At 36.7% G+C, this 19,413-nt stretch overlaps 1 protein-coding gene across 1 annotated transcript in view; it reads left to right on the top strand.

The window, feature by feature from the left end:
- Nucleotides 1–19,413, top strand: part of NME5 (NME/NM23 family member 5) — a 38,711-nt gene that overhangs the window by 6,502 nt on the left and 12,796 nt on the right. The window contains exons 2-4 of the mRNA XM_059061327.2: nucleotides 61–266; nucleotides 932–1,032; nucleotides 12,390–12,508. Coding sequence (XP_058917310.1) covers nucleotides 61–266; nucleotides 932–1,032; nucleotides 12,390–12,508 — 426 coding nt within the window. The remainder of the gene's footprint in view (nucleotides 1–60; nucleotides 267–931; nucleotides 1,033–12,389; nucleotides 12,509–19,413) is intronic.

Raw genomic sequence — 19,413 nt, 5'->3', positions numbered from 1 at the left:
ACTTAATGAGGTATTATTGAACTGTCAATAATGCTTTTGTTGATTTTGTTTCTCTTTTAGAGAAGAAAACTGCATCTCAGCCCTGAGCACTGTAGTAACTTTTATGTGGAACAGTATGGGAAAATGTTTTTCCCCAATTTAACAGCTTACATGAGTTCTGGACCACTTGTTGCCATGATATTAGCTAGACATAAAGCCATCTCTTACTGGAAAGAACTCTTGGGACCAAGTAATAGCTTAGTAGCTAAGGAGACACACCCAGACAGGTAACTTTCCTGGGGGAGAAATGAAATCCAACTATGAAAATGAAAAAAAAGAAAATCTGATTTCATTGTAATAGGAATTTCCTTTAATTTGAAAGTTTTCCTAAATAACCTGATTTTTTTTGGTGGTGGTGGAGGGCTGGGTGGGTGAGGTCCATTTTGTGTTTTAACTACTTAAATGTGTATTTTAATAAATACCACAGAAGGTCTCAGAGGATTTTGATTTATGGTTGACCAGCCTTATTTTTCTCTCATCCTTGAACTAAACTGCCACTGGTGTAGGATTTTTCATGGGAAAATTGGTATGGTATTTTATAGAATATTGGTAATGCAGGACCAGAAACTCAGATTTTCAGCATTATCATTAATGTCTGGAAACCAGAGGGCATTGAGTTCTTGCACTTTGAAAATGCACTGCTTTTTCAGTTGTCACAAAACAACACGTCTTTTTTACCCAGATAACTCTTATTTTTCCAGTGTATCCCTCCTGCAGATTTAAATATACTTGACCCTCATGTACATAGATTTATGCTTAAATTCAAAATAGATTAAAACCTCCATATGTGAGAAGTGGCGATGTTTCTGTAAAATTCCTAAATAGAATGCATATGTAAAATGTAAAGAAAGTATGTCAGATTGGATGGTCATCATCTCTAACTTGCTTTTAGTCTAAGGGCAATTTATGGCACAGATGAGCTAAGGAATGCACTTCATGGAAGTAATGATTTTTCTGCAGCAGAAAGAGAAATGCGATTCCTGTTTCCTGCAGGTGAGTTACAGATGAGTAATTAGTCAATTGCATCTACTTATTGTTTGCTTTCTCTTTTATTTTGGAGATGTAGCTGGGAAGGAAGATAACACGGTTCATCTCCAGTATATTCTGTCATATTTTCAAGTTTTAGTTACTTAACTTGAAGCCAAGAGTAGAAAACATTTTTCTCAGAACTAAATTGTGACCTCTAGGGAATCTTTTGAGAAGGTTTACTTTTTTTTCCTTTCTTTTCTCTTGGGTTTTTCCTCTTCTGTGTTGTAATTCCTTTTAGTTATCCCTAAATGCATCAGTCAATTTTGTTACACTTGAAAAAAGAATCTTCTTTGGAAATTATGACTGATTTGCCATTTTCTCTAACAGTTTGCTGTTTGTCTAACAAACACTCATGGTTTTATGAAATTAATAGTTCTCAGGCCCTTTTTTTGTTTCCAACCTGTTATGAAAGTTATAAACCTTTTATAAGTGGGTATAATGAGGAGCAGCACTGAGGTTTTTAGTTTATTTTCAATAATATTTTTAGAGTAGAAAGGAATTTTGGTGATTTTCATTATAAAGCAAAGTCAAAGCATTGGGCAGTTTTGAATTTTTTTGGCATTTTTTTTTTTCTCTAAGTAATTTAGACCTGTTCCTCAGTATTTCCTGCTGAAGATTTATTCAAAGAAAACTGAAAATTGTCTTGGAGATTTAAAAGTTCGGATTTTTGAACAAAAACTGTTTTAAAGATATCTGTACACAAAAAGGATTTGCCTACTACATACATTTTTTCTGTGACAGAAAAATCTGTTGTATCCATCCCATTAAGATATCTTTTTCATTTGAACTGTTTATTGTGGAAATTTTACACAAAAGTAGATAGGATAGTATAATAAACCCCTAATGAACCCATCACCCAGCTTCAACAATTTTGGTTAGTCTTTCTTTTTTTTTTCTAATTGAAGTATAGTTGACTTATTTCTGTCTTATTTCATCTATAACCCCTGCTCCTACTTTTCCTGCTTCCATATTATTTTGGAGCACATCTTAAACATGAGATGTCTTTTTAATGTGGTAGATCTTTAGATTTAGTCCTACTAGTGAATTAGACTTTTCCTCCTTAGCCTTTAACTACAGTAGAGTTAAAAGCTCATTTATCTTAAGTAGAAGATATTTTTGGAAGCACTTCTTACTCATAGGGTTATATCCCTAAACTGTTATTTTAGATTGCCTTTGATTTTACCCATTAATTAATCCTCTAGATACAGTTAGACATTTGAGAAGCAGCAGTTGTAGGATAAATATTAATGATTAATTACCTACTACCTTGCAGATCTCTTGCTATGAGAATGTGAAGTTCTTCAGAGAAAGTTCTCAGAGTTTATGATATGAGCTCCATCTTGCTTAGCAGTCAGTCAGGAACTATATGCAAAACCCTATATGATGAGGAGTCACTAAAGCAAGTTACAAAGATATTCCAAAACATATTCCTAATCCTTGAAAAAGCTAGTGTTCTTCCCTTTTAATAGGGATGGCTGATTCAAAGCTTTGCTATATTACATTCATTCAACAAATTTATTGAGTTAACTACTGTGTGCCAGAAATACAAAGATGAATAAGTTGTCTCTGCTGTTTTCAAGAAGACTGTATTTTAAAAGTCTATAAAAATAAATATACAATGCAGTATATAAATTATGCCATGAAAAAGCTTTTAAAAGTACACTGAAAGTTTATTTATGTAAGAAACATGAAAACACTTTTTAGTTTCTCATTAGTTCATCCAGCCCTATTGTTGAAACTCAGTTGGCCATATATGTAAGGATCTACTTCTAGATTCTCAGTTCTGCTTTGTTGATCTTTATTGTCTATCCTTATGTCAGTACCATACAGTCTTAATTATTGTGGTTTCATAATAGGTTTTGAAATCAGGTTAGTGGAAGTCCTCCAACTTCCAAATAATAAGTGGTCAGAGACAAATAATAAATGGTCAGCAAAAACAGAGAAACAAACAATCCAAAAATGAAGTTAAGGAAACAGTTTTATTCACAATAGCATCAAAAATAAGATATTTAATAATAAATTTAACAAAAGTGAAATTCTTGTGCACTGAAAAGCACAAAATGTTGCTGAGAGAAATTCAAGAATATCTAAATAAATAGACATCCCTTCTTCCTAGAAGAGTCATTATTGTCAAGATGGCAGTTCTCTCCAAATTGATTGATAAATTTAATACAATCCCTATCAGAGTCTATGAATGCTTTTATGTAGAAATTGACAAGCTGATTCTAAAATTTATATGGAATTGCAAAGGATCTAGAAGAGCTAAAACAATTCTGAAAACAGAACAAAGTTGGAGGACTTCCACTAACCTGATTTCAAAACTTATTACGAAACCACAATAATTAAGGCAGTATGGGGCTTCCCTGGTGGCACAGTGGTTGAGAGTCTGCCTGCTGATGCAGCGGATATGGGTTCGTGCCCCGGTCTGGGAAGATACCACATGCCGCGGAGCGGCTGGGCCCGTGAGCCATGGCCACTGAGCCTGCGCGTCCGGAGCCTGTGCTCCGCAACGGGAGAGGCCACAACAGTGAGAGGCCCATGTACCGCAAAAAAACAAAACAAAAAACAACAAAAAAAACAATAATTAAGGCAGTATGGTCCTGACATAAGGGTAGGCATAAAGATCAATGAAGTAGAATTGAGAATCTAGAATTAGATTCTTACATTTATGTACAATTGATTTTCGACAAAAGTACCTAGACAATTTGATGGGGAGAGGGTGGTCTTTTCAACAGATGGTGCAGAGACAACTGGATATCCACATGCAAAAACAAACAAAACAACTTAGACCTTTGGCTCACACCACACACAAAATTTAATTCAACATGGATCGTCGACCTAAACATAAGAGCTAAAAACATCTAGAAGAAAATATAGAAAATCTTCATTACCTTGACTTGAACAAAGAGCTCTTACATATGACATCACAAGTATGATCTATAAAGGAAAATATTGATAAATTGGACTACATCAAAATTCAAAGCTTTTCTTCTTCAAAAACCATCATTAAGAATATGAAAAGGGGACTTCCCTGGTGGTACAGTGGTTAAGAATCCACCTGCCAATGCAGGGGACACGGGTTCTATCCCTGGTCCAGGAAGATCCCACATGCCATGGAGCAACTAACCCCGTGCACCACAACTACTGACCTGCACTCTATAGCCCACGAGCCACAAATACTGAGCCCATGTGCTGCAACTACTGAAGTCCACATGCCTAGAGCCCATGCTCTGCAACAAGAGAAGCCACTGCAACAAGAAGCCCACGCACTGCAGCGAAGAGTAGCCCCCCGCTTGCCACAACTAAAGAAAGCCCGCGCACGGCAACGAAGACCCAACACAGCCCAAAATAAATAAATATATTATTATTTTTTTAAAGTATGAAAAGATAACGACAGACTGGGAGAAAATATTTGTAAATCATATATCAGGTAAAGCACTTGTATCCAGAATATATAAAGAACTTTTACAATTCAATACTAAGACAAACAACTGAATTAAAAACTGGGCAAAAGAATAGGCATCTCACAAAAGAAGATGAATGGCTAATAAGCACATGAAAAAGCACTCAACATAATTAATCATTGGGGAAATGCAAATTGACACAATGAGATACCACCTGCATACCTACTAAAATGGCTATAATCAATGGCAAGGGTATAGAGATACTGGCATTCTCCATACATTATTGTAAAATGGTATAGCCACTTTGGAAAACAGTTTGGTGATTTCTTAAATGTTAAAACATCCACGTAACATGTAACTCCACTAGCAGTTCCACTCCTGGCAGCATCTACCCACACAAGAGAAATGAAAACATATCTCTACTTAAAAAACACATGTGAATATTCATGGTAGTATTATTTAATACAGCCCCAAACTGGAAACAGTCCAACTGTTCAGCAATGGATAAACAGCATTTAGTATAGCCATACAGCCATACAATGGAATACTACTCAGCAATTAAAAGGAGCAGACTCCTGATACATGCTACAACATGGCTGAACCTCAAAACATTATGCAAAGTAGAAGAATCCAGGCACAAAAGACCATATATTATATGATTCATTTATTGGAAATGTCCAGGAAAGATGTTTTTAGAAACAGAAAGAAACTTAGTGGTTGCCAAGGGCTGGAGGTGGGAGTGGTAGTGATGAATTGCAAATGAATACAAGGAAACATTTTTGGGATGATGGAAGTTTTCTAAAACTGGATTGTGGTGAGTATCACACAATTATAAGTTTATTAAATCAGTTGTATACTTCAGTGGGAGAATTTCATGATAAGGGAATTATACCTCAATACTTAAAAAAATAAAATTATAAAAAATAGATGAGGTTTCTGCTCCCATCGAGTTTATAGTTTAGTGAGTTTAGTGTTCAAAAGATAGCCATTAAACAATAATCACCTATATAATTGCATAGTTATTATCTAACATTTGCATAGTTATTGTGTGGTAAGTACTATATGGCAATTAGAGGGTATCATGAGAGACTGGTAACAAGACAGGCCCGACTGAGGAGTGACATTTTATTTGAGATCCAAGGGATAAATAGTGGTTAACCAGAGACAGGGAAGAACATTCTAGCAGAAGAACAGCAAGGGCTCAAGTGATGAGCAGGAAACAATATGGCACATGGCACATATATAAACTGAAAGATCTGGAGGAAGAGACACTAAGATGAGGTTAAAGAGGTAAATAGAGGTCACAGTGTAGTCTGTGGGCCAATGTATGGAATTCTGTCTTGAATATAAGTGCAGTAAGGAATCAAAGAGGTGAAAAGCAAGAAGAACTATAACCCTGCAGCCTGTGGAACAAAAACCACATTAACAGAAAGACAAGATGAAAATGCAGAGGGCTATGTACCAGATGAAGAAACAAGATAACACCCCAGAAATGCAACTAAATGAAGTGGAGATAGGCAACCTTCCAGAAAAAGAATTCAGAATAATAATAGTGAAGATGATCCAGGACCTCGGAAAAAGAATGGAGGCAAAGATTAAGAAGACGCAAGAAATGTTTAACAAAGACCTAGAAGAATTAAAGTACAAACAAACAGAGATGAACAATACAGTAACTGAAATGAAAACTACACTAGAAGGAATCAATAGCAGAATATCTGAGGCAAAAGAACGGATAAGTGACCTGGAAGACAGAATGGTAGAATTCACTGCTGCTCAACAGAAGAAAGAAGAAAGAATGAAAAGAAATGAAGACAGCCTAAGAGACCTCTGGGACAACATTAAATGCAAAAACATTCACATTATAGGGGTCCCAGAAGGAGAAGAGGGAGAGAAAGGACCCAAGAAAATATTTGAAGAGATTATAGTCGAAAACTTCCCTAACACGGGAAAGGAAATAGCCACCCAAGTCCAGGAAGCGCAGAGAGTCCCATACAGGATAAACCCAAGGAGAAACACGCCGAGACACGTAGTAATCGAATTGGCAAAAATTAAAGTCAATGAAAAATTATTGAAAGCAGCAAGGGAAAAATGACAAATAACATACAAGGGAACTCCCATAAGGTTAACAGCTGGTTTCTCAGCAGAAACCCTACAAGCCAGAAGGGAGTAGCATGATACACTTAAAGTGATGAAAGGGGAGAACGTACAACCAAGATTCCTCTACCTGGCAAGGATCTCATTCAGATTTGATGGAGAAATCAAAAGCTTTACAGGCAAGCAAAAGCTAAGAGAATTCAGCACCACCAAACCAGCTGTACAACAAATGCTAAAGGAATTTCTCTAAGTGAGAAACACAAGAGAAGAAAAGGACCTACAAAAACAAACCCAAAACAATTAAGAAAATGGTAATATGAACATACATATCGATAATTACCTTAAATGTGAACGGATTAAATTCTCCAACCAAAAGACATAGGCTTGCTGAATGGATACAAAAACAAGACCCATATATATGCTGTCTACAAGAGACCCACTTCAGACCTAGGGACACATACAGACTGAAAGTGAGGGGATGAAAAAAGATATTCCATGCAAATGGAAATCAAAAGAAAGCTGGAGTAGCAATACTCATATCAGATAAAATAGACTTTAAAATAAAGAATGTTACAAGAGACAAGGAAGGACAGTATATAATGATCAAGGGATCAATCCAAGAAGAAGATATAACAATTATAAATATATATGCACCCAACATAGGAGCACCTCAATACATAAGGCAAATGCTAACAGCTATAAAAGAGGAAATCGACAGTAACACAATAATAGTGGGGGACTTTAACACCTCACTTACACCAATGGACAGATCATCCAAACAAAATTAATAAGGAAACACAAGCTTTAAATGACACAGTAGATCAGGTAGATTTCATTGATATTTATAGGACATTCCCTCCGAAAACAGCAGATTACACTTTCTTCTCAGGTGCACACGGAGCATTCTGCAGGATAGATCACATCTTGGGTCACAAATCAAGCCTCAGCAAATTTAAGAAAACTGAAATCATATCAAGCATCTTTTCTGACCACAACGCTATTGTATTAGAAATCAATTACAGGAAAAAAAACCTAAAATACACAAACACATCGAGGCTAAACAATTCGTTACTAAATAACCAAGAGATCACTGAAGAAATCAAGGAGGAAATCAAAAAATACCTAGGGACAAATGACAATGAAAACACGACGATCCAAAACCTACGGGATGCAGCAAAAGCAGTTCTAAGAAGGAAGTTTATAGCTATACAAGCCTACCTCAAGAAATAAGAAACATCAAACATCTCAAATAAACAATCTAACCTTACACCTAAAGGAACTAGAGAAGGAAGAACAAACAAAACCCAAAGTTAGCAGAAGGAAAGAAATCATAAAGATCAGAGCAGAAATAAATGAAATAGAAACAAAGAAAACAATAGCAAAGATCAATAAAACTAAAAGCTGGTTCTTTGAGAAGATAAAACTGATAAGCCATTAGCCAGACTCATCAAGAAAAAGAGGGAGAGGACTCAAATCATTAAAATTAGAAATGAAAAAAGAGAGTTACAACGGACACCACAGAAATACAAAGCATCCTAAGAGACTACTACAAGCAACTCTATGCCAATAAAATGGACAACCTGGAAGAAATAGACAAATTCTTAGAAAGGTATAACCTTCCAAGACTGAACTAGGAAGAAATAGAAAATATGAACAGACCAATCACAAGTAATGAAATTGAAACTGTGATTAAAAATCTTCCAACAAACAACAGTCCAGGACCAGATGGCTTCACAGGTGAATTCTATCAAACATTTAGAGAAGCGCTAACACCCATCCTTCTCAATCTCTTCCAGAGAATTGCAGAGGAAGGAACATTCCCAAACTCATTCTATGAGGCCACCATCACCCTGATACCAAACCAGACAACGATAGTACAAAACAAGAAAATTACATACCAATATCACTGATGAATATAGATGCAAAAATCGTCAACAAAATACTAGCAAAGAGAATCCAACAACTCATTAAAAGGGTCATACACCATGATCAAGTGGTATTTATCCCAGGGATGCAAGGATTCTTCAATATACGCAAATCAATGTGATTCACCATATTACCAAATTGAAGAAGAAATACCATATGATCATCTCAATAGATGCAGACAAAGCTTTTGACAAAATTCAACACCTATTTATGATAGAAACTCTCCAGAAAGTGGGCATAGAGGGAACCCACCTCAACATAATAAAGGCCATATATGACAAACCCACAACAAACATCATTCTCAATGCTGAAAAACTGAAAGCATTTCCTCTAGGATCAGGAACAAGAAAAGGATGTCCACTCTCACCACTGTTATTCAACATAGTTTTGGAAGTCCTAGCCACGGCAATCAGAAAAGAAAAAGAAATAAATACAAATTGGAAAAGAAGAAGTAAAACAGATGACATGATACTATACAAAGAGAATCCTAGAGATGCCACCAGAAAACTACTAGAGCTGATCAATGAATTTGGTAAAGTTGCAGTATACAAAATTAATGCACAAAAATCTCTTGCACTCCTATACACTAATGTTAAAAAATCTGAAAGAGAAATTAAGGAAGCACTCCTGTTTACCACTGCAGCAAAAAGAATAAAATACCTAGGAATAAACCTACCTAGAGAGACAAAGGACCTGTATGCAGAAAACTATAAGACACTGATGAAAGAAATTAAAAACGATATCAACAGATGAAGAGGTATACCATGTTCTTGGATTGGAAGAATCAATATTGTGAAAATGACTCTACTAACCAAAGCAATATGCAGATTCAATGCAATCCCTATCAAATTACCAATGGCATTTTTTACAGAACTAGAACAAAAAATCTTAAAATTTATATGGAGACACAAAAGACCCCGAATAGCCAAAGCAGTCTTGAGGGAAAAAAACGGAGCTGGAGGAATCAGACTCCCTGACTTCAGACTATACTACAAAGCTTCAGTAATCAAGACAATATGGTACTGGCACAAAAACAGAAATGTAGATCAATGGAACAGCATAGAAAGCCCAGAGATAAACCCACACACCTATGGTCAACTAATCTATGACAAAGGAGGCAAGGATATACAATGGAGAAAAGACAGTCTCTTCAATAAATGGTGCTGGGAAAACTGGACAGCTACATGTAAATGAATGAAATTAGAGCACTCCCTAACACCATACACAAAAATAAACCCCAAATGGATTAGAGATCTAAATATAAGACCGGACACTATAAAACTCTTAGAGGAAAACATAGGAAGAACACTCTTTGACATAAATCACAGCAAGATCTTTTTTGATCCACCTCCTAGAGTAATGGAAATAAAAACAAAAATAAACAAATGGGACCTAATGAAACTTCAAAGCTTTTGCACAGCAAAGGAAACTACAAACAAGACGAAAAGGCAACTCTCAAATGGGAGAAAATATTTACAAACGAATCAATGGAATCAATCAATCTCCAAAATATATAAACAGCTCATGCAGCTCAACATTAAAAAAACAACAACCCAATCCAAAAATGGGCAGAAGACCTAAATAGACATTTCTCCAAAGAAGACATACAGATGGCCAAGAAGCACAAGAAAAGCTGCTCAACATCACTAGTTATTAGAGAAATGCAAATCAAAACTACAATGAGGTATCACCTCACACCAGTTAGAATGGGCATCATCAGAAAATCTACAAACAACAAATGCTGGAGAGGGTGTGGAGAAAAGGGAGCCCTCTTGCACTGTTTGTGGGAATGTAAATGGATACAGCCACTATGGAGAACAGTATGGAGGTTCCTTAAAAAACTAAAAATAGAATTACCATATGACCCAGCTATCCCACTACTGGGCGTATACCCAGAGAAAACCATAATTCAAAAAGACACATGCACCTCAATGTTCACTGCAGCACTATTTACAATAGCCAGGTCATGAAAGCAACCTAAATGCCCATCGACAGATGAATGGATAAAGAAGTTGTGGTACATATATACAATGGAATATTACTCAGCCAGAAAAAGGAACGAAATTGAGTTATTTTTTGAGACGTGGATGGATCTAGAGACTGTCATACAGAGTGAAGTAAGTCAGAGAAAAACAAATATTGTATATTAACGCATATATGTGGAACCTAGAAAAATGGTACAGATGAACTGGTTTTCAGGGCAGAAATTGAGACACAGATGTAGAGAACAAATGTATGGACACCAAGGGGTGAAAGTGGTGGGAGGGGTGGTGTGATGAATTGGGTGATTGGGATTGACATGTATACACTACTATGCATAAAATGGATAGCTATTAATAACCTGCTGTATAAAAAAAACAGGAAAAAAACGAATCAGTGAAACATTTTAAGGATGGAAGTGACATAATCAGATTTTCATTTTTATTTTTCAATTTAATTTATTTTTATTTTTTTACAGTATTTCATTATTAAAATAATATAAAAGGACCTGGGGCCAGTGAACATGATAAACATGGTCTTAACATGGTCTTACAGAGTAGAAGAGACAGATGACAAATATTTACATAATCAAAATAAAACAAAATTATTACAGTAATCAGTGTAATAAAGGGTACTACCATGAGACTAATTGGAAAGGAACCTGTTACCCAATACCTGTGAGACTTCTCCCAGCTCTTCATGGCATCCTGGCAAATGACTCCCATTGTTAGTCTTTGTCTCATTGAGACTAAGCCTATACACATATACAGACAGTCATATAGAAATTATCCTCCCACCTTCCTTTGCCTTGGGCCAATGAGGATTTAGATCTGAACACATGAGACTAGTAGCTTTGCTTTCTTATCTTTATCAAAAGTAGCACATTGGGACTTCCTTCGTGGCGAAATGGTTAAGAATCTGCCTGCCAATGCAGGGGACATGGGTTCAAGCCCTGGTCTGGGAAGTTCCCATATGCCACGGAGCAACTAAACCTGTGAGCCACAACTACTGAGCCTGCGCTCTAGAGCCTGCGAGCCACAACTACTGAAACCCGCGCGCCTAGAGCCCATGTTCTGCAACAAGAGAGGCCACCACAGTGAGAAGCCCGTTCACCACAATGAAGAGTAGTCCCACTTGCCACAACTGGAAAAGGCCTGTGCACAGCCAAAAATAAATAAATAATTTTTTTTTTTTTTTTTTTTAAAAAGCACATTGATGGAGATCAACCTCAAAAGACCTATGAAGACTTACACATTTCTTTCTGGTAGAAATATATTTTTTGTTGTACTGCAAGTCTGGTTCACCTACATAATGTTCAAACAAAGCTGAAAACACTAAAATGTTCCTAAATCTTACATTGTTTATTTTAAAACCTGAAAAATAAGAGCAGGAATATTCAAACTATTATAGAAATAAGTTTTATGTGTATATTCAGTAGTCTGTAAGAGAGCAAGAAGCATGTATTATTCACTGTTGTATCTGTAACACTTTGCAAAGTGCCTACCATTTTGTTGACAGGAGTTAATTTTTGTGATGAATTAATCTCCTAGATTATACACATTCTTCATATTTTTCTTTTTCATAACATTGTCCATTATGTATTTACTGTAAAGAACATGGAAATGTAAATGCAGAAAAGGAGATTGTTGAAAACATAATCAGAATCTTATGTATGAGCACTATCAGCATTTTGCTGGTTTTTTTTGCCAGTCTTATGAGTCTTATTATTTTCTGTATGTGTGTGCTTGTGTGTTTTTGAACAAACTATTATGCTATGTATATAGTTCTGTTTCCTTTTTTTAAAAAAATAATAACTTAAGTATTTCTCATGCTGTTAAAATTTATTTGAAGGTGTCCTTTTTAATGATTGTATAATATTTCATCATTTATATTAGCTTTAATCATTTGTATTTGCAGTGATTGTTGAGCCCATTCCAGTTGGACAAGCTGCTAAGGACTATTTAAACTTGTATGTAACGCCAACTCTGCTTAAAGGACTTGCAGAGCTTTGTAAGCAAAAACCAGCAGATCCTTTCGTAAGAAATCTTTTTATTCATACTAAAGAATATTATCTATAGTTTTCATAGTTAAAATATTATATTCTTTGAAACATATTGAGAGTCATTTAAAAAAACTTTTAATATACATTTTAGATACTTCATTTTGTATAACTTTTGATTATAGTTGACCCTTGAGAGTGGGGGTTAGGGGCACTGACCCTTTGTGCAGTCAAAAATCTGGCATATAACTTATAGTAGACCCTCATATCCTCATTTCCTCTGTATCTGTGATTCTGCATCCTGGGTTCAGCCAGTCGTGGATTGTGTAGTACTGTAGTGTTTACTATTGAAAAAAATCTGCATGTAAATGGACCCCCTGCAGTTCAAACCTATGTTGCTCAAGGGTCAATTGTACTTATTTTCTTGCTGTGTTTTAACTCTTAAAAAAATTCTTCCTAAGTACATTTTCAGTCATTGCATCCTTTCATTGCTAAGCATTGTTTTTGTGTATAATTTATATAATCAAATGATAAAATTATTTACTTGAATTGTGTTCAACATTTTTGTTTCTCATGCTATCTAAATTTTTTCAATAGAAAACATTTATTCACATACCTAGAGGCCTCAACATTGCTCATTCAGGGGGAAGAACGGTTGAATATGAGGACCTAGGGTGATTGTCCAGGGCCACGTGTCAGCCGGGGTCCTTCTTTATAGATACTCCCACCCATCTGAGATAATCAAGGAAGGTTATTTTAATACCAGCCATACCAAAATAATATCTCTGGCCTTTCTTAGCATTCTCAAAGGGAATCCCCTTTGGAAGAAAAAAGATTTAATCTTTCCCACTAACATTACCACTTTTACCAAAAAGAAAAAGATTGACAGGTTATTTCTTTAATATGTCTTTTTCATTGTGAAAATAGTATATTTTCATTTAGTAAGAAACCTGAAACTACTGAAAAATGTAAAGAAGAGTAGAAAAACATACTCCTGGTTCCATTTCCTAAACATGGTCTCCCAAGTCATCTTGCTTCAACTCTGACTCCAGACACCTAACCTCTCTCTGAGTCTCTTTATTCTCATCAATAAGATGTAGGTATATTGGCACCTGCCTACCTAGTAGGGATATTGTTAGGATTAAATGTATTAGTGCATGTAAAATTCTTAAAGTGCTTGGTGTGTAAGTGCTCAAACATTAGCTGCTGCTATTACTGGTTTGGTTTTAGTTTGGTTTGGTTTGGTTTTTAAAGCCTGTATCTCCAATGAAACTAATCCTGTTTAGTTTCAAAAAAACTAGTCCTGTTTTTTGTTTTCTTTGCCCAGGTTTAATTTTTTTATATCACTACATATAAACACATATCCCATAAATATTGCTATATTTAAGTATATATTTTATAGAGATTTTTTTTTTTTTTTTTTTTTTTTTTTTTTTTTTTTTTTGCGGTATGCGGGCCTCTCACTGTTGTGGCCTCTCCCGTTGCGGAGCACAGGCTCCGGACGCGCAGGCTCAGTGGCCATGGCTCACGGGCCCAGCCGCTCCGCGGCATGTGGGATCTTCCCGGACCAGGGCACGAACCCGTGACCCCTGCATCGGCAGGCAGGCTCTCAACCACTGCACCACCAGGGAAGCCCCTAGAGATTATTTTAATAGTTACATGATGTTTCTTTTGTTACCATTACCATTCTTTTGCTGTTTGAGTTGTTTGCTATTATAAATACTGTAACAATAAACATCTCTGAGTATAACACTTTTCACACATTGAGATTATTTCATTTGGAAAGAGATCAAAAAGTCAAATTATGGGGCTTCCCTGGTGGCGCAGTGGTTGAGAATCCGCCTGCCGATGCAGGAGACACGGGTTCGTGCCCGGGTCCGGGAAGATCCCACATGCCGTGGAGCGGCTGGGCCCGTGAGCCATGGCCTCTGAGCCTGCGCATCGGGAGCCTGTGCTCCGCAACGGGAGAGGCCACAACAGTGAGAGGCCCGCGTACCACAAAAAAAAATAAATAAATAAAAATAAAAGTCAAATTATAATTCAAAACATGAAATTTAAAAATAATTTTATCCCTTAAAGAACTTACTTATTTTTAAGCAGTTTAATTTTTTGAATAAGCAATGTTGAAATATGGTATAAAATTTAAAAGTTCCAAAAGGATATATAGTGAAAGGTAACTCTCCTTTCCATTCCTCTTCCTCAGCTACTCAGTTGTTCCTTGGAGTTGATTATTGTTACCAGCTTCTAGTATATCCTTTCAGAGAAACTCTATACATGTATAAGCATAAAATAAAATACTTATTATTTATATGTACTTAAAAACACATATAGATACAAATGCTAGTTACTAAATACACTATTTGATGCTTTTTACCTTATATACTTAATATATATTATAAATTATTAAATAGGACCATAAACAAAATTGCCCCATTTTAAAAGAACAGCTTATGGCATTCTGTTTTATGGATTTTCTACAAATCTTTTATTTTTTTTTTGGCCACGAGGCTTGTGGAATCTTAGTTCCCTGACCAGAGATCAAACCCATGCCCCCTTCAGTGGAAGGGTGGAGTCCTAACCACTGGACCACCAGGGAATTCCCTACGATTTATTAATTAGTCACATATGTCACATATGGATGGTTGTTCAGGTTGTTTCCACTCTGTTATTATAAACTGCTACAGTGAATATCTTCATTCATTTGTCAGCATACCATTTATTTGTAGAATAAATTCCCACAAATGAAAATACTAAGTCAAAAAGAATGTTGTGTTTTTGATATGTGCATTTTTAATTTGTATAAATATTGCCAAATTACCTTTTGTAGTGGTTGTACCATTTTATACTCTGATCAAAAATGAGGGCTTCCCTGGTGGCGCAGTGGTTGAGGGTCCACCTGCCAATGCAGGGGACACGGGTTCGTGCCCCAGTCCAGGAAGATCCCACATGCCACGGAGTGGCTGGGCCCTTGAGCCATGGCCACTGAACCTGTGCGTCCAGAGCCTGTGCTCCGCAACAGGAGAGGCCACAACAGTGAGACGCCCGTGTACCACAAAAAAAAAAAAAAAATGAATGAGAGGGGACTTCCCTGGTGGCACAGTGGTTAAGAATCCACCCGCCAATGCAGGGGACACAGGTTCGAGCCCTGGTCCAGGAAGATCCCATGTGCTGTGGAGCAACTAAGCCTGAGAGTCACAACTACTCAGCCTGCACTCTACAGTCCATGAGCCACAGCTGCTGAGCCCATGTGCCACAATTACTGAAGCCTGCACGCCTAGAGCCCATGCTTCACAACAAGAGAAGCCACTGCAATGAGAAGCCCACGCACTGCAACAAAGAGTAGCTCCCACTCACCACAACTAGAGAAAGCCTGCGTGCAGCAATGAAGACCCAATGCAACCATAAATAAATAAATAAATAAACAGTCCAATTTTTTAAAAAATGAATGAGAGGGCTTCCCTGGTGGCGCAGTGGTTAAGAATCTGCCTGCCAATACAGGGGACATGGGTTAGAGCCCTGGTCTGGGAAGATCCCACATGCCATGGTGCAACTAAGCCCACGTGCCACAACTACTGAGCCTGCACTCTAGAGCCCGTGAGTTACAACTACTGAAGCCCGCATGCCTAGAGCCTAGGCTCTGCAACAAGAGAAGCCACCACAATGAGAAGACCATGTGCAGCAACAAAGACCCAATGCAGCCAAAAATAAATTATTAATTAATTTTTTAAAAGTGAATGAGAGTACCTGATGTTTCTTCAAGTTTTGTGGGGTTTTTATTTTACCAATCTCACAGGTGATGGTTATCTCGTAACTTAATTTGTATTTCTTTTGTTATGAGTGAGTTTGAGTATCTTTTAGTATATGCTACTTAAAGCCATTTGCATTTCCTTTTCTGTGAACTTCCTACCCCAGGCCTTTGTCCATTTGCCAGCGTTTGGTCATCTAGGTCTTTTTCTTACTGTATTGGTACTCTCTGTGTTTAAGAAATTAAACATTTTAACCAACATATTATGTTGGTTAGTAGATTTTCTCTGTTTATCACTATTTTCATGATATATTTTAATTTTTTGTACTATATTGAGCTCTTTTATGCCTTCCAGGTTTCTGTTATATTTGAAGAAGGTTTTCTGTTTCAAGATTATAAGTAACATTCTCTCATTCTGCCTTCTAGTACTTTTTAATATTTCCCTTTTCTCCCCCCACGTATATGTCTTTGATCATCTGGAATATTTTTTTGCTATAGGGAGTGAGGTAGAGAGCCATATTTTATTTTATTTTCTACTTGGTTACTCAATTGACAAAAACCATTTATTGAACAGTATGTATTTTCTTCATCGATTTAAAAATACACTGTTGGGCTTCCCTGGTGGCGCAGTGGTTGAGAATCTGCCTGCCAATGCAGGGGACACGGGTTCGAGCCCTGGTCCGGGAAGATCCCACATGCCGCAGAGCAACTAGGCCTGTGAGCCACAATTACTGAGCCTGCGCGTCTGGAGCCTGTGCTCCGCAACAAGAGAGGCCAGGATAGGGAGAGGCCCACGCACCACGATGAAGAGTGGTCCCCGCTTGCCACAACTAGAGAAAGCCTGTGCACAGAAACGAAGACCCAACACAGCCATAAATAAATAAATACTGTTTAAAAAAATAAAAAATAAAAAATAAAAATACACTGTTAATATATACTAAGTTCTTACGTGCATTTGGTGGGTTTCTTTTTTGTTTGTTTTGTTAATTTCATCTGTTCATTTGTAAGTACCACACTGCTTTAAGTATTATAGGTTTGTAGTATATTTCAAAATCAGATAGTTCTAAACCTTTCAATTACTCTTTTTTTTCAGAATTTTCTTAATTTTGTTTTGCATTATTTCTAATGTGAATATTTTCAGTCACAATACATACTCTCACATTGCTTTCTTAAAGGGCCATCCCAAGTTACAGTGTGATCACCAATGTATAATTTCCATTTCTCCTCATCCACTTAAGTATTAGATATAAGTTCAAAACACTGGAGTGGGACTGATTTGATAAGAGGAAAAATAGATTAAAGATGGTAATTCAGTTGTTTTAACTTCCATTCAATTGTTTTAACCTCATACTATGGTGAGGTTAAACATTTTCCCCTATGTTTAGTTGTATTTCCTCCTTTGTGAATTATCTATTTATCTTTTGTCCACTTATCTGTTGGAGTTTTGTATGAATTCCTTTTTTATTACTGAATTATAATTAATCTACAACACTATGTTAGTTCCAGGTGCATGACATAGTGATTTGATATTTCTGTACATTACAGAATGATCACTATGATTAAGTCTAGTTACCACCTGTCACCATACAAAGTTATTGAAATGTTGACTATATTCCCCATGTGTACATTTCATCCCTGTGACATTTATTTTGTAACTGGAAGTTTATATCTCTTAATATCCCTCTCTTTCACTTATCCCCAACCCTGCTCCTCTCTGGCAATCACCTCTTTGTTCTCTCTATCTGTGACTCTGTTTCTGTTTTGTTATGTTTATTCATTTGTTTTGATTTTTAGATTCCACACATAAATGAAATCATATGGTATTTGTCTTTCTCTGGTTTATTTCACTAGTATAATACCTTCTAGGTTTATCCATCTTGTTGCAAATGGCAAATTTTCTTTTTTTACAGTTGAGTAATATTCCTCTGTGTGTGTACATATATCACATCATTTTTAAAAATTTTATTTATTTTTTTATACAGCAGGTTCTTATTAGTCATCAATTTTATACACATCAGTGTATACATGTCAATCCCAATCGCCCAATTCAGCACACCACCACCACCACCCCCGCCACTTTACCCCCTTGGTGTCCATACGTTTGTTCTCTACATCTGTGTCTCAATTTCTGCCCTGAAAACCAGTTCAACGGTACCATTTTTCTAGATTCCACATATATGCGTTAATATACGATATTTGTTTCTCTGACTTCACTCTGTATGACAGTCACTAGATCCATCCAATCTCAACAAATGACCCAATTTTGTTCTTTTTATGACTGAGTAATATTCCATTGTGTATATGTACCACATCTTCTTTATCCATTCATCTGTCGATGGGCATTTAGTTTGCTTCCATGACCTGGCTATTGTAAATAGTGCTGCAGTGAACATTGGGGTGCATGTGTCTTTTTGAATTATGGTTTTCTCTGGGTATATGCCCATTAGTGGGATTGCTGGATCATATGGTAATTCTATTTTTAGTTTTTTAAGGAACCTCCATACTGTTCTCCATAGTGGCTGTATCCATTTACATTCCCACCAACAGTGCAAGAGGTTTCCTTTATTTCCCACACCTTCTCCAGCATTTGTTTATAGATTTTCTGATAATGCCCATTCTAACTGGTGTGAGGTGATACCTCATTGTAGTTTTGATTTGCATTTCTCTAATAATTAGTGATGTCGAGCAGCTTTTCATGTGCCTCTTGGCCATCTGCATGTCTTCTTTGGAGAAATGTCTATTTAGGTCTTCTGCCCATTTTTGGATTGGGTTGTTTGTTTTTTTAATGTTGAGCTGCATAAACTTTATATATTTTGGAGATTGATTGATTCCATTGATTCGTTTGCAAGTATTTTCCATTGATTCGTTTACAAGTATTTTCTCCCATTCTGAGGGTTGTCTATCGTCTTGTTTATGGTTTCCTTTGCTGTGCAAAAGCTTTAAAGTTTCATTAGGTCCCATTTGTTTATTTTTTATTTCCATTACTCTAGGAGGTGGATCAAAAAAGGTCTTGCTGGGCTTCCCTGGTGGCGCAGTGGTTGAGAATCCACCTGCCGATGTGGGGGACACGGGTTTGTGCCCCGGTCTGGGAAGATCCCACATGCCGTGGAGTGGCTGGGCCCGTGAGCCATGGCCGCTGAGCCTGCGCGTCCGGAGCCAGTGCTCCGCAACAAGAGAGGCCACAACAGGGAGAGGCC

Source organism: Kogia breviceps, chromosome 4, assembly GCF_026419965.1.
Source record: "Kogia breviceps isolate mKogBre1 chromosome 4, mKogBre1 haplotype 1, whole genome shotgun sequence".
NCBI lineage: Eukaryota > Metazoa > Chordata > Mammalia > Artiodactyla > Physeteridae > Kogia > Kogia breviceps.
This window is presented reverse-complemented; position numbering and strand designations above follow the sequence as displayed.